This window comes from Neolamprologus brichardi, chromosome 17 (genome assembly GCF_056152115.1).
Source record: "Neolamprologus brichardi isolate AB-2024 chromosome 17, ASM5615211v1, whole genome shotgun sequence".
Taxonomy (NCBI): Eukaryota; Metazoa; Chordata; class Actinopteri; order Cichliformes; family Cichlidae; genus Neolamprologus; species Neolamprologus brichardi.
This window is the reverse complement of record NC_142120.1, coordinates 12,874,173-12,887,555: the sequence shown is the minus strand read 5'-3', so window position 1 is coordinate 12,887,555 and position 13,383 is coordinate 12,874,173. Positions and strand designations below refer to the sequence as shown.

General features: G+C 40.4%; 1 protein-coding gene across 1 annotated transcript in view; it reads right to left on the bottom strand.

Annotated features, from left to right (window-relative positions):
* The window catches only part of cacna2d1a (calcium voltage-gated channel auxiliary subunit alpha2delta 1a), a 107,220-nt gene that overhangs the window by 61,849 nt on the left and 31,988 nt on the right, over positions 1-13,383 (bottom strand). The window contains exon 4 of the mRNA XM_087830444.1: positions 2,901-2,960. Coding sequence (XP_087686570.1) covers positions 2,901-2,960 — 60 coding nt within the window. The remainder of the gene's footprint in view (positions 1-2,900; positions 2,961-13,383) is intronic.

Sequence of the window (13,383 nt, the reverse complement as noted above, 5' to 3'; positions counted from 1 at the left end):
TGGCACGCCAACAGAACAGCAACTGCTCCTGCCACTAACACTGCTGTGTTAGCTTAAAGAGTTTGTAATTATCTCACACACAAGTGATTTAGCAGGGCAAACTGTGCCAAACACAAACATCTGCTCTCCATTTTTCTGCTTTGACTGCTCCAATATACCAGAAGACTTATGAGATCAACTATATCTGCAAAGTGTGCCACAACACACCCATACACACAAGTTAATAACAGCAGACTGTCTCATGATGTTTTGTGTCAGGTGACGTTAGTGCAGACAATTTGCACATTAAGGTCACACCATCATACCTCCCAAAGGAGAAAACTGTGTGCAAGAACACTTAATGTGTGAGACAGGCAAAGGAGATGAAGGGAGCGTAAGGACCAAAAAGTGAATACATACATAACAAACGTGTATGTTGTGTGTATGATCTAAATCTTATCTGAATATGGTTATTAATGTATTGCATCTCATTTCACACAGGTACACCTGCAGTTCATTTTTACATTTTTAAACACCAAATGACTCATTTAATGTGCTATCCACTTAGAAAAAACTTGAACATCATCTGTTCCCACCAGTTATGGTGCTTTCCATCACTACTTTCTGTCAACAGTCATAAAAGGCGACCTTTGTTTTCTCAGGTAGGTCGTAAAGCATTATATTTACATTTTAAGCAGCATAAAATTTGGGACTTTAATCCTACTCTTACATGAAGTATATCAATGCGATAAGTGAATACCAAATGCAAACACAAACAACAGCAAAAGGATTAAAATGATTATGATGCACTGACACATGCAAATGTGCTGTTCTTACTGCAGCTGGCACTGGCTTTCAAGTGACAGCAGGAAGAAGTGTCCAGCATTACTGACCCAGTTATCAAAGGTGACAGACAGAGAAGACACAGGCACATACACACACAAACACACACAATGCTCCACTTGCTATTTCAATAAATTTACTATTATCACATTAAGATGATATTTTTCATGTCTTAGTATGGTGGCAACAGTCATGGTAAAAGTACACTCTCTGTCAATTCTTTGCGCATCAGGACATATCGCACCATGTCATCATTTATTTAACAAAAATTAAGTAAAAAAGACGAAATGCAGAAGCAGTGTGTAAAAAGAATACACCTGGTCTGGAACATTTCGGTGTGTTACTGTAACAAAATGCCAAGAAGAAGCCATGAAGACATTTGCTTATAATACACAGCACCTTGTTTGGTGAGAACCAAAGCTCATCAGCACAAACAGCTCATACCGACTGCCAAGCACGGGTGATAATTTGGGCAGTCACTAAGTCAACCATGAACTCCTCAGCATACCAAACTATTTCAAATGGCAATCTGTCCAGTGGCTTAAAGCTCGGCAGGACAATGAATCCAAGCAAAAGAATGGCTGAAAAACAAAAGGTGTTGCAATAGCCCAGTCAAAGCACAGACCTCATCTCATTTTAAAATGTTGGGACCTTAACAGAGTTGTGAATGCATCTATGCCCACAAACCTCAATGAACTGAAGCAAACTTGTGATGAAGAGTAGACCAAAACTCCTCCACACAAAGTCATACAAAAAACGATTCATTTATAGCTTTAGCAACTTTAGCTGCTAAAGCTAAAACTGCTAAAGTAGCTTTTAGCATCTCTTGTGTATTTGGTGTTTCCACACGCTTCTTCTGCATTTTGGCTTTGTTTTTGTTAAATAGATAACAGTATGGTGTATTATGTGATCTTGTTATGTTTCTGGACTTGGTGTAGACAAGATAATTTTTATTATGTCCTGAAAGGCACAAATCATAGAATTGACAGACAACTGACTGATTATACAATATGAAAACACACATCTTAAGTTATACTTTATAGTAATATTACAAATAATAGACAAGTCTTACTGAGTCCAAAGGGAAGACATGAATGATCTACACAGAATCTGGACAGAGTATTATATTAACCTCTTGTTAATGCTAAAGAATGCTAAACACAGACAAGTACACTAAAGAGCCACAGGTTCACATAGGGATAAGCACATTGTGAAAGGATATCCTGAGGCTGTTTCACTTGAATTGGGCTGAGGTGTATGAAGCTATCACCTTTTGTTTACCGCATAACAATTGCAATGCATGATGTTTGTACAGTGAATACATTTAGATGCAATAAACTCTGCATGACTCTTAGCTTAATAATATTTTATATTGCTTTGGTTAATTTGTTCAAGAATTCCTGTCACATTATCTCCAGAATAATTACATTTGCTAGCCAAACATAAAGGGCCAAAAGGATATCAAACTTAGTGAGTAATATAATAAATAAATCAAAACCCAGAGATCCATATCTCGCTGTCTATTTTCAAAGCACAAGAAAGTATGCACGGCATTGAATAATCTTTAAATATAATGTTGAATAATGTTTAAGCTGATTTTTCCCCCAAATCTCCCCGCTATAAAACGTACAAAGAACCTCATTTTTTATGTGTAAATCGGCTGGAGGAGATAAAATTTATCATTTCCATTTATTATGAAAAAGTTAGATCTAAAACACTGGGCTTGCTTTCAGGCAAAGCAATTTAATGAGTAAACACTGTCTTCTTATTATATGCTGTAAGTAATACTAAGATTACTGGAGAGCAATTGCTGTGTGCGTGTGAGTGTGCACCTATTCATCATAACTACCTTGGTAGTTTCCGCCTGTTATGTAAAATGATAAAATTCAATCAATATAGTCATTATAGCCCTATTGTGATTGTAATTAGATTTTCCTTCCAATTATTATGATAAGGATTATGAATCACATGTCCCTGCACCTCCCCTACATATGGAGCTCATTGAACCACTTGATCTGTATGTAGACAGCCTTGTTAATGAACATATTAGATAGATCATGCCCTGGTTGCTCACTCACGTCGCTGTCGTCCTGCCACACGTGTTGCATCTGAAGCTTTTCTGCTTCTGTTGCCAGCCTCTAAAAGAAGACAGACAGAAGGAGAGTAGAGGAGAAAAACACATTATGTAAGACCATTTTAATATTATAAAAACCTCTGAATTCTTTTGACTCTAAGGCGGCAACAAAAAACTACAAGTAAGTCAGCTAGAGAAATGGTGATCATAAAAATTAAATGCAGCAGATTTCATATGATTCTTAGCCAGAGTGTATTCAAGGGAAAATACCACATTTCCCTCGAATACCTTCAGGTATGAATTAGAACCATTGACACCGAGTTGTGCTAAAATTAGACACCCACCTTCCATCTTCTCCCGAGATCTGATCATAATGACTGGGTTAATGGGTTTATAATGGTCCCAGTTTTTAATCTGTACATGGTCCAGAAATTCACTGTATTATTAACTGCCCTTGGGAAATATGAAATCCAGCTCTTTCTGCTTTTGTGTATGTCACTATGAGTTTCAAGTCACACACACACACACAAAAAAAATAGGCAAGTAATCTGATGCGGGCAAAGGAGTCAATTAATTCACTGTATCAACCCACTCCTCTTCTAATTCCATAATATAATTTTGCAGTAAGATTAAACACGACAGTCGCAAGAATCAACGAGGCAGCACAAAGTCTGACTGTGAATCCCAGGATGGGATATTAGTCACAGTGTTTGTGATGCAAAATCAAGCTTCAAACACGATTTAGGCAGTAAGAGGAACAATTTTGGAATCACTTAAACAAAATTACTGAATATAACACCAGATAGCTAATATCCTTGTAGCCATACAATAAGATATATTACACAGAGCTGATCTTTTTATGCAAGGGACAGAAGTCTAACGGAAATCACAGATAATGAGACAAACTTGCAACACATCATTTTAGCTATTTGGGAGAGTTGCCATTAGTCACCAAGTACAACAAAAGCACTTGTTCTGTTATCGTTGGCCCCACATTTTCCTGGTGGTAGACAGAACTTCATATCAAAACACAAGTAAGAAGCATGAACATGCACCAAATATTGGATGTTACTGGAAAGCTAGAAAAAAAAGCCTCTGCTGATTTAAAATATCAATGTCCATAAAAAGAAAGAAAGAAAGAAATTAGATAAAACAAGCAGAAAGAGTAGCAGCCGCTCACAGATCTGACTTCACATTACTAGTTATGCTTGTGCTCCGTACCCCATTATGTTATCTGGAGGCTGAACGCAAACCACACTCTGGTTGTGTCTCATTAGGGGGAAATTTAGCAGGAGCTTTAAGAGATGGCGGGAGCAAAGGTGAAAACGCGCTACCGCTATGTCTGTGCAGTTATGGTAGGGGGGAAAAAAGGCTTCGGTATAGCTTCAATACACGACATGTGGGCTACTTATAGGGAAAATATGTATACAACGTTCCTGGTAGCCACCTGCTCTGTCATTGCTCTGTTAGACAAGTTTATGTTTATGACTCTCCATGTATCCACATGCACACAACCCCCCCTTTTTTTGAGGTATATGAGTCTTGGCAGTGGGGTCATTCTGGTCTTTTTATTTGCACATGCACAAACACACAGTGCCTTTGTAGATTTTGTTTCTAGTTGCCAGTGGCAACCAGGCTTCATGGACTTAATGGGAATATCCTGTCAGTTTCCAGTCAGGTCACTAATGGTGCAAAGACAAATCAGTTTGTGTGTCGTTTCTGTGGTCACAAACCCACAGATGGCCGTTTACTGTGGAAGCACTCCCATTTCAGCTCCAAGCATTATTGAAAGAATGCAACATGATAAGAAGACAAGGGCTTCGTGTGCATTTCTGTTGTCCGCACAAAAGCAATTTGCAAAGCATTTTCATCACATTCACATCATGTAAGTCTGGATATCAGTTGCAGCAGGTGAATGAAACTCATTCCAGCATACCTGCTCACACGTTACTAAGAAAACATAGTGTTCAGTACTTAAACACATACAGCATGCAGCTGCTCAACTTAACCATACACAGATGTTCACGTAACAACACAACAATAAGGTGGTTGCATACAGTAAGATGAATTTTATCTTTCAGTAGAACAATGACACACAGCATATATCTGAATCAACATCCAAATCTGGCCTCACCAGAAGAAGATTAAAGTTTTGGAATGGCCCAGCCAGAGCCCAGACCTGAATCCCACTGAAAATCTGTGAAATGAGCTGGATAGGGCTGTGCACAGGAGAAGCCCTCACACTCTGACAGATTTGGAGCAATACTGCAAAGAAGAGTGGCCAAATTTTTGCCAAGTTAAGATGCGGCATGCTAATTCCTACCCAAAAAGACTGACTGCTATATCACAATCAAAAGATGCTCCAACAAAATAAAAAGGGTATGCATACTGATCTTATTCCTTCCACTGAAATATTCCTTTGTTTTTTAATTAAAAGCTATGGATTACAGAGAGATACCTGCTCACATGCATTTGTATTTACTATCGTTTTACTTGGTATTTCCCTGCAGGTGAGGCCTGCTGACCTACATTTGACTCCTTTCACCCAGTAGTTAAAGGTGCCAGGTTGAATTTCAAGCAGCTGTACACACACACAAACACATGGGCACAGGAAGAGGCATTTATAAGGATCTCAGCAGCAGATCAAGAGGTGAAGGGGTCAAAAGTGCCCAGCTGTTTCTTCCACCTTGTAGCTTCTCTTTTATGTTGAATCCACAGCCTCGCAGTGCCTTTCTACGCCTTTAAGCAGTTAAAGGTTTTTTAGAATTTACTGCTCAAAGTGCAACATAAACACATGTCAAACAGTACATAAAAGAAACATGCAACACCAGTTATCTTACAATACATAATGAGAAGATGTTGAAATAAGGATTTGCTAACAAGCTGGCATAGAAATATACAATATGATCAAATTTCTTTTAGCAAGACTAATGAGAACATTGTTGCGTTAGTGAGAAGATAATGAAAATGTAGCTTCATGCCTTAGAACCAAGTTACTTCAAGTTAGGTACCATCCACTTTTGTGGGACATTCAAATTCATTAGGACAGACATGCTACTGAATATGAGTTTTACTGATATATGTGCCAAAATGCTCAATTCAAATTGGTGCTACATTGCTGACATTTAGCAAATAAGAAAGAAAAACATGTTTAACAAGCTTCAAGTGATCACTTCAGAACAGATCTTTCATAAATCCACTGAATACTTGGACACAGCCTGTGTGCGCTTGCACGTGTTTTTCTTCTGCTCGGAGAAAATGAGTCATGTCTTCTGTAATTCCTTTAATCTCCTTCTGATGTCACTCGACGATGAGGCAAACTGAATGTGTTATGCTACAAAAATGTCATTTCTGAGGACCCAGAGCAATAAACACCCATGAACTATGTGAGCTATAAACATTACGGCATGTACAAACTGAGCTGGCCTCAAAAGAATGACAAATAGTGTGTAACTTTGCCCAAAAACAACAACAACTAACTCCAAACAAGAACTCTGTGGATTTATAGCTTATATTTTCTATTTGTTGGAGGATAAATGTGGAAGAAGCTCTCTACTGATCAATAACACCTCACATTATGTTTTAATGCAAGGCTGATTTGCCTGATGGAGATGAGTCTTTATATGTCGTAGTAAGGGTGGGGTATGGAAAGCAATGGAAAGAGTTTAAAGCAGAAGAAAATTGATACAATTACAGTTAATGTATGTAAACTCTTATAATCACTGAGTCACTCACACATGCTCTCTCTTTTTTATCCTTTGTCTGTGATCTAAGAACACTGGATTACATATTGTGCTCTGAAACTCCTGTGATTTTGTAAGCACCACACAGAGATGTACTGTGTAAACATGCTTGCTTTACTGACACACGCTCCTGGCAGCCTGATTAGAGCATCTAGTACTGCCAGGACAGCACACACAAACACACACACACACCTGCCATCTCACTGATGTGTAGGGAGGCACGGGAGAGCAGAGGAAACATGAGCATCTGCTGTTGTGACTGGCAGCACTTTAGTCAGATCTATCCTGCTCAGCCTGTAGGGAGCCAGGAGGAGAGTGGTGAGAAAAAAGTGGTGAGAGAGGACATACATTTGCACACATTGCACAGATACACACACAAACACACACACACACACACTTACACTGGCACCAGAAGGAAAACAACTGTACAGTGAGCGCAAGCAAGTTGACAAATTAACCCTATCTACACAACTCTGGTCTTTTAGAGAAGACATCACTCTCACCAACATACTAACTTAGCATGAAGTGACTTGTTAGAGACTGGTGCTGATCCACTGCTGTGCTCTGGTTTGACAGCTCATCTCTCCTGCAGCAAACTCTTCCAGCCGACCATGCTATCTGTGTGCCAGCTGGCTGCAAACAACTCCCAATTACAGCTGTACCCAGCTGGAAAGTTGATGTGACGGTTCTGCACATGGACACACCTACAGCCACTCACTGATTTGCTGTATGTTTCAAAAGAAAGGTTACCATTTTGATCGTCAGCGATTTGGCTTTACATATAACTATTTACAGATCACAACAATAACTAGTTGAATGGTGCTTACTTTAGCTCTTTCGTGAAGCGTGACGGAGCAGAGGCAGTGTTTTTGACCGAAACACTCACACACTGTGATAGCTACTGTTGCTGATTCAATTAAAAAGCAGAATTTGACCAATGTAAAGCAATTAAAAAAACAAAAACAACAACAAAAACAATGAAAACTGTCTTTTTCTGAGGCACTGCTGTTGTTGTCTATATCTGAATGGGACTAAATGTGACAGACAGAGGGAGATAGAGTTATAATGAGCAAGAAATCTGTATACATATACTGTATATCTGATAAGTTTCATGTAGGAAAACAGAGATGACAAACACAAAGCCGGAGCACTGCGACAGCTGGGCTGACAAAAGCAGCTAGACACACAAATACACACACAAGCACACACAGTCCAGGAAGTGGTGAATAATGAGTCACTAGTGGCCAAAATCTCTCTCTCTCTCTCTCTCTCACACACACACACACGTGCACTCTTTATCTCATTGAGTCAATATTTCAAATATTAATGCTCGTTAAGAAAGACAGGATTACGTTTGCACAATATTGCATCATGTCATTTAAAGCCTCTTAAAATCCCTACTGTGTGAAATCCATACTGAAACTGTAACATCAAATGAAATCTATTAAACTGCAATATGTGTTGCAAAAGTTCTGGAGCCAAACTATCTGTTTTGGATACTCTTTGCATAGGTGTGTATGTGCATGTTGTTGTTCACTTTATATGTTTTAGAGTCCTTGGGCATACATAGCATTACTCAGTGACTAAGGGCACAGTGTCCTGAGATTTACAGCAAGTATAGGAACTACAGTTGGGAATTGTCTGGCATTTTCCATTCATAATCATTCAGTGATTAAATGAAATGCTGTAATGACTGCAGATAATTAATCATATATTTCTAGAAGCTAATTGACATGTGATGATTTTTTGGAGGATTACTTTGTTGCAACCAAACAAGCAACTTATGATCCAGAACAGAATTAGCAGACAAACTGAAGACAATACACCTATGATGTGATGAAGTGCATCCCATTATTGGATTTGTTAAGTATTTGGGCAAGAAACCCATTTTATAGAGTCATTAAATTGACAGTGAAAACACATGAAAATTGCATTGAATTATTATCCTTTTGAATGATTTGCTCAACATAGTTTACAAGATCTTTACATTTTCTTCAGGTATGTTTTATATGGTTTCTGAATTCATATCAACTGTGAGCTGCCTGACCCCTGAGGCAGTGAAGCGGCTATAAAAACACAAATTAAAGTCAGTGGATTCAGTAGTGTTTAATTTAAAAGTTCCTTTCTAAAATATTTTCTGGTTTTTCCTGACAGGTGGTCTAATGCCTTTGCGAAATGCTGTAATTTGACACCAATATTTGCAGTTATCGCCTGTACAATATCAGCCAAATATCACGCCACTTTGCTCGTTTCAATTGTACAATTTCTAGAAGACTGTTTTGAAGTGTGATAATTTTTTAAATAATTTGATTTTAAATATTTTCCCAGTTCACACAAATTCACAGTTTAAAAAGGGCTTACAAAGAGTTTTTTATATCATAGCATGATGACGATATACATTTTCATATTCAGAAGAGATTCTGAATCCACATCTCAGTTTTAGTGAACCTAAGGTGAGAAAAACACACTCAAAAATTATTCAAGTTAGTCAATCTATTTTTATTTTATTTCTGAAAATGCCATCCATCCATCCATCCATCTTTATCCGCTTTATCCGGGGCCGGGTCGCGGGGGCAGCAACCTAAGCAGAGAGGCCCAGACCTCCCTCTCCCCAGCCACCTCCTCCAGCTCGTCCGGGGGAACACCAAGGCGTTCCCAGGCCAGCCGAGAGATATAATCTCTCCAGCGTGTCCTGGGTCTGCCCCGGGGCCTCCTCCCGGTGGGACATGCCTGGAACACCTCACCCAGGAGGCGCCCAGGGGGCATCCTTGTCAGATGCCCAAACCACCTCAACTGGCTCCTTTCGATGTGGAGCAGCAGCGGCTCTACTCTGAGCCCCTCCCGGATGGCCGAACTTCTCACCCTATCTCTAAGGGAGAGGCCAGCCACCCTTCGGAGGAAGCTCATTTCCGCCGCTTGTATCCGCGATCTCGTCCTTTCGGTCACTACCCACAGCTCGTGGCCATAGGTGAGGGTAGGGACGTAGATCGACCGGTAAATTGAGAGCTTCGCTTTTACACTCAGCTCCCTCTTCACCACGACGGACCGGTGCAGCGTCTGCATTACTGCAGCTGCAGCCCCAATCCGTCTGTCGATCTCCGGCTCCCTTCTCCCATCACTCGCGAACAAGACCCCGAGATACTTGAACTCCTCCACTTGGGGCAGGAACTCATCCCCGACCTGGAGTGGGCACTCCACCCTTTTCCGGCTGAGAACCATGGCCTCAGATTTGGAGGTGCTGATCCTCATTCCCGCTGCTTCACACTCGGCTGCGAACCGCTCCAGTGCGAGCTGGAGGCCCTCACCCGATGAAGCCAACAGAACCACATCATCCGCAAAGATCAGAGATGAAATTCTGAGGCCACCAAAGCGAAAGCCCTCCTCCACTTGGCTGCGCCTAGAAATCCTGTCCATAAAAATTATGAACAGAACCGGTGACAAAGGGCAGCCCTGGCGGAGCCCATCACCCACCGGGAACGAGTCTGACTTATTGCCGGCAGTGCGAACCAAGCTCTTGCAACGGTTGTATAGGGATCGAATGGCCCGTAGCAATGGGCCAGACACCCCATACTCCCGCAACACCTCCCACAGGACACCCCGAGGGACACGGTCGAATGCCTTCTCCAAGTCCACAAAACACATGTAGACTGGTTGGGCAAACTCCCATGCACCCTCAAGTATCCTCGAGAGGATGAAGAGCTGGTCCAGTGTTCCGCGACCAGGACGAAAACCGCATTGTTCCTCCTGCATCCGAGGTTCGACTAGCGGACGAACTCTCCTTTCCAGCACCCTGGCATAGACTTTCCCGGGGAGGCTGAGGAGACATTCTGAAAATGCCAATTAAATATTATTTTTAAGTTTTGTTTATGTAGGTTACGTTTTATGTATATAAAGTGTTTGCTTGTATAAATATGGTTCAAAAATATGCAAAACTGTTACATTCAAAACACCAAAAACATTCAAATAAATCTACATAGGTCCCCATGACAGTAGTGGGGATTCTTGAGGTTCTCGGTCTCTACATCTATTAGCATAAGATTTGAAAAAATCTGAGATTTCCTATAACTTTATTTTCAGGTGTGTTCTCTGAGTACTGTCCAATGCCATGTTTGATTGTTTATTTTTGCCTTTCTTGCCTTGCTTCTCACAAGAGGCAATATTCTAACACAGGGGTGTCAAACTCCAGGCCTCGAGGGCCGGTGTCCTGCCGATTTTAGATAACACCCTGGGTCAACACACCTTAATTGAATGATTAGTTCCTAACCAGACCTCCTTAGAAATTCAAGACATGTGGAGGAGGTAATTCAGCCATTTGAATAAGCTGTGTTGGATCAAGGACACATCTAAAACCTGCAGGAAACCGGCTCTCGAGGCCTGGGGTTCCCCAACCCATTCACTATATGAATCAAAACCTTTAAGATCCTACTGCAATAAGCTTATTACTCAAAAAGGCCCACTCTTGTGTAAGATTAAATTAGCATAATTAACCCGCCAATAATATATCAACAGCATGCAACATTGTGTTTATTCAGCAATTTTGGGCTTTCTCCAGCACTCAAGTGAAAGACAACTGTTAGAAAATCAGTCATTATGCGATGTATCCTTTCTTCTCAGAAATCAATGTAACTCAATACTTGAGCACAAATGGATAAACACTCATGTGAAACTGTACAAGCAAAACTGTTCTTATTTTATTGGACAACATCATTTAAAAAGAAACGTGTGAATGAGGAGTGCAATGAGTGTCGTGTGCGTGTGCCTACCCTATGATTAGGACTCTAACAGCAGAGTTTAATGACTCACAGCATGTCATCCAGTGGAGGTTTAATAATGCACTTGCAGACACTAGAGATCAGTGACTCCTCTGTAATTACGCACCGCTACATAACGCAACACTTAAAAGAGCTCTGTTTAAGTGCTCGCACTCATGCGCTCATCCTTCTTGGACAATTTAATGAAAATGAATGCTCCTAGACAGCCAATTTTGTGTTTAATGCATGCATGTGGCAGATTAGGAGAGATGAGGGTACTTGAATGGCAGTTTTCTCATTTTGTTGGACCAGTGTGGAATGTTAACCGGGGTAACAGAAAGAAAGCAAGAGAGAAGTGATTCACTTAGGGAGTGAGGAATCTGTTTATGATGCCCATGTTGCTTAGCAACCAGGGTGTCATGGTTACCTGCCGCATCTATGGTCCAGGCACAGTGGAGAGCAAAAGCTCCCATGCGAGGGCAACACGAGAGACTAGAAACATTTTGTTCATTATCTCCCCACTAAAGCGTGAGCCGTCTTTCTCCTCTACAATTAAAAGTCAACTCAAACCTGCCTGACTGAAGGTAATGCCAACAGCCCACTCACAATTAAGGAAATGGAGTTTCTTATCGATGGAAAACCACTCTGAGAGTGATTTAAACCAACGCAAGTCCCCAGGGTTGGAGAACAACTGTTGTTTTTGTTTTCAAAATGGCCACCAATTGTGGCTCAGACTTTGGTGGGAAGCCAACGCCTTATGAATCTGCTGCCAAAGAGCTAATGCAATCCCAGGCCTGAAATAACCCTCACCAATCAATATTCAAATAGCCCAGGCCTGTCTGCGCTGTACTTTTGCACAGCCTTTTCTCCTCATAGTCTTACTTTCTCTTTTGGATGGTGAAATGTGTTTTTTTGTCTTTTTCCTTTACTTTCCTTGAGAAATATTTGCAGACCAACAAAGACCATCCCTGCGCAATGTTCCTCAATCTTTTTTTCATTCTCTTATTCCTTCACAACAACTTCTCTGCAAGCCAGTTTGCTCTCTCTCAGCAGTCTGTCTGTGGGAGATGGCAGGCTGCCATATCACCATAAGCAGGTGTTTTTGTCAACAAGCATCTCTCAAGGTGGGCACAAAGCAACAAGAGGAGTTCCTCGAGGGCACTCACAGATCCCAACAAGTCAGTCATCCCTGTTAAGTCTTAGGTCATCTTGAGACCATCCATCAGTTAAAACTAATAATGGCAGCTACTCTAATACTTCTTGCTTTTTATCTCTGCTTTTGAAGTTGTGTAACCTTAAGTGCAGCTAAAGTTTTTAAATGTAAAATTAATTAATTTGTCCGTGGTTATCATCAGTGATGGGTCATGGGTCATCTTCGACCAAGGGATTTTTTTTTTGAATTCATATAGGAAAAAATATTTATCCATGGTTTCTACTGTGTAATAAAACAGAATACATCAGTTAGTTATTCACGATCACAAAAACATCTGCATGTCCAGATGTCACATTGCACACAGTATGAAAAATATTCAAATAAAACAATGTATTAAGCATTTAGTCTTAATATTGTGTTTAGATGGCAAGTTTCAACTATGTTTTCGGCATTCCTCAAAGTTTCAAACAAAATAGATAAATAAATATTCTGATACTAACACCTGCTTCCTGAACACATTTTAATGGAAAAACAGTGAAAATAGCAAAAGCTATCATCTGAGCTTTTTTCTCATTAGGATAAGCTTTAAAAATGGCTTTTCAGCATATTTCGCTAATTGCTAACAGTTCAGCTTCAGTAACTCTGCCATTCTAGGTTTGCAGCCACTTGTAAAATTTCTTCTTTTAATGAGAAATGAACATATCGAGAAAATTCTGCTGGTGTCACTGTGGGGAGTGAAATGATCTATTCCACTGGGAGAAGTTAACCACTGGCTCCATCAAAGAGTACTGGTTAAGAGGAAAGCTTCAATAACGGAGTCATGGGTGACCTGAATATCAG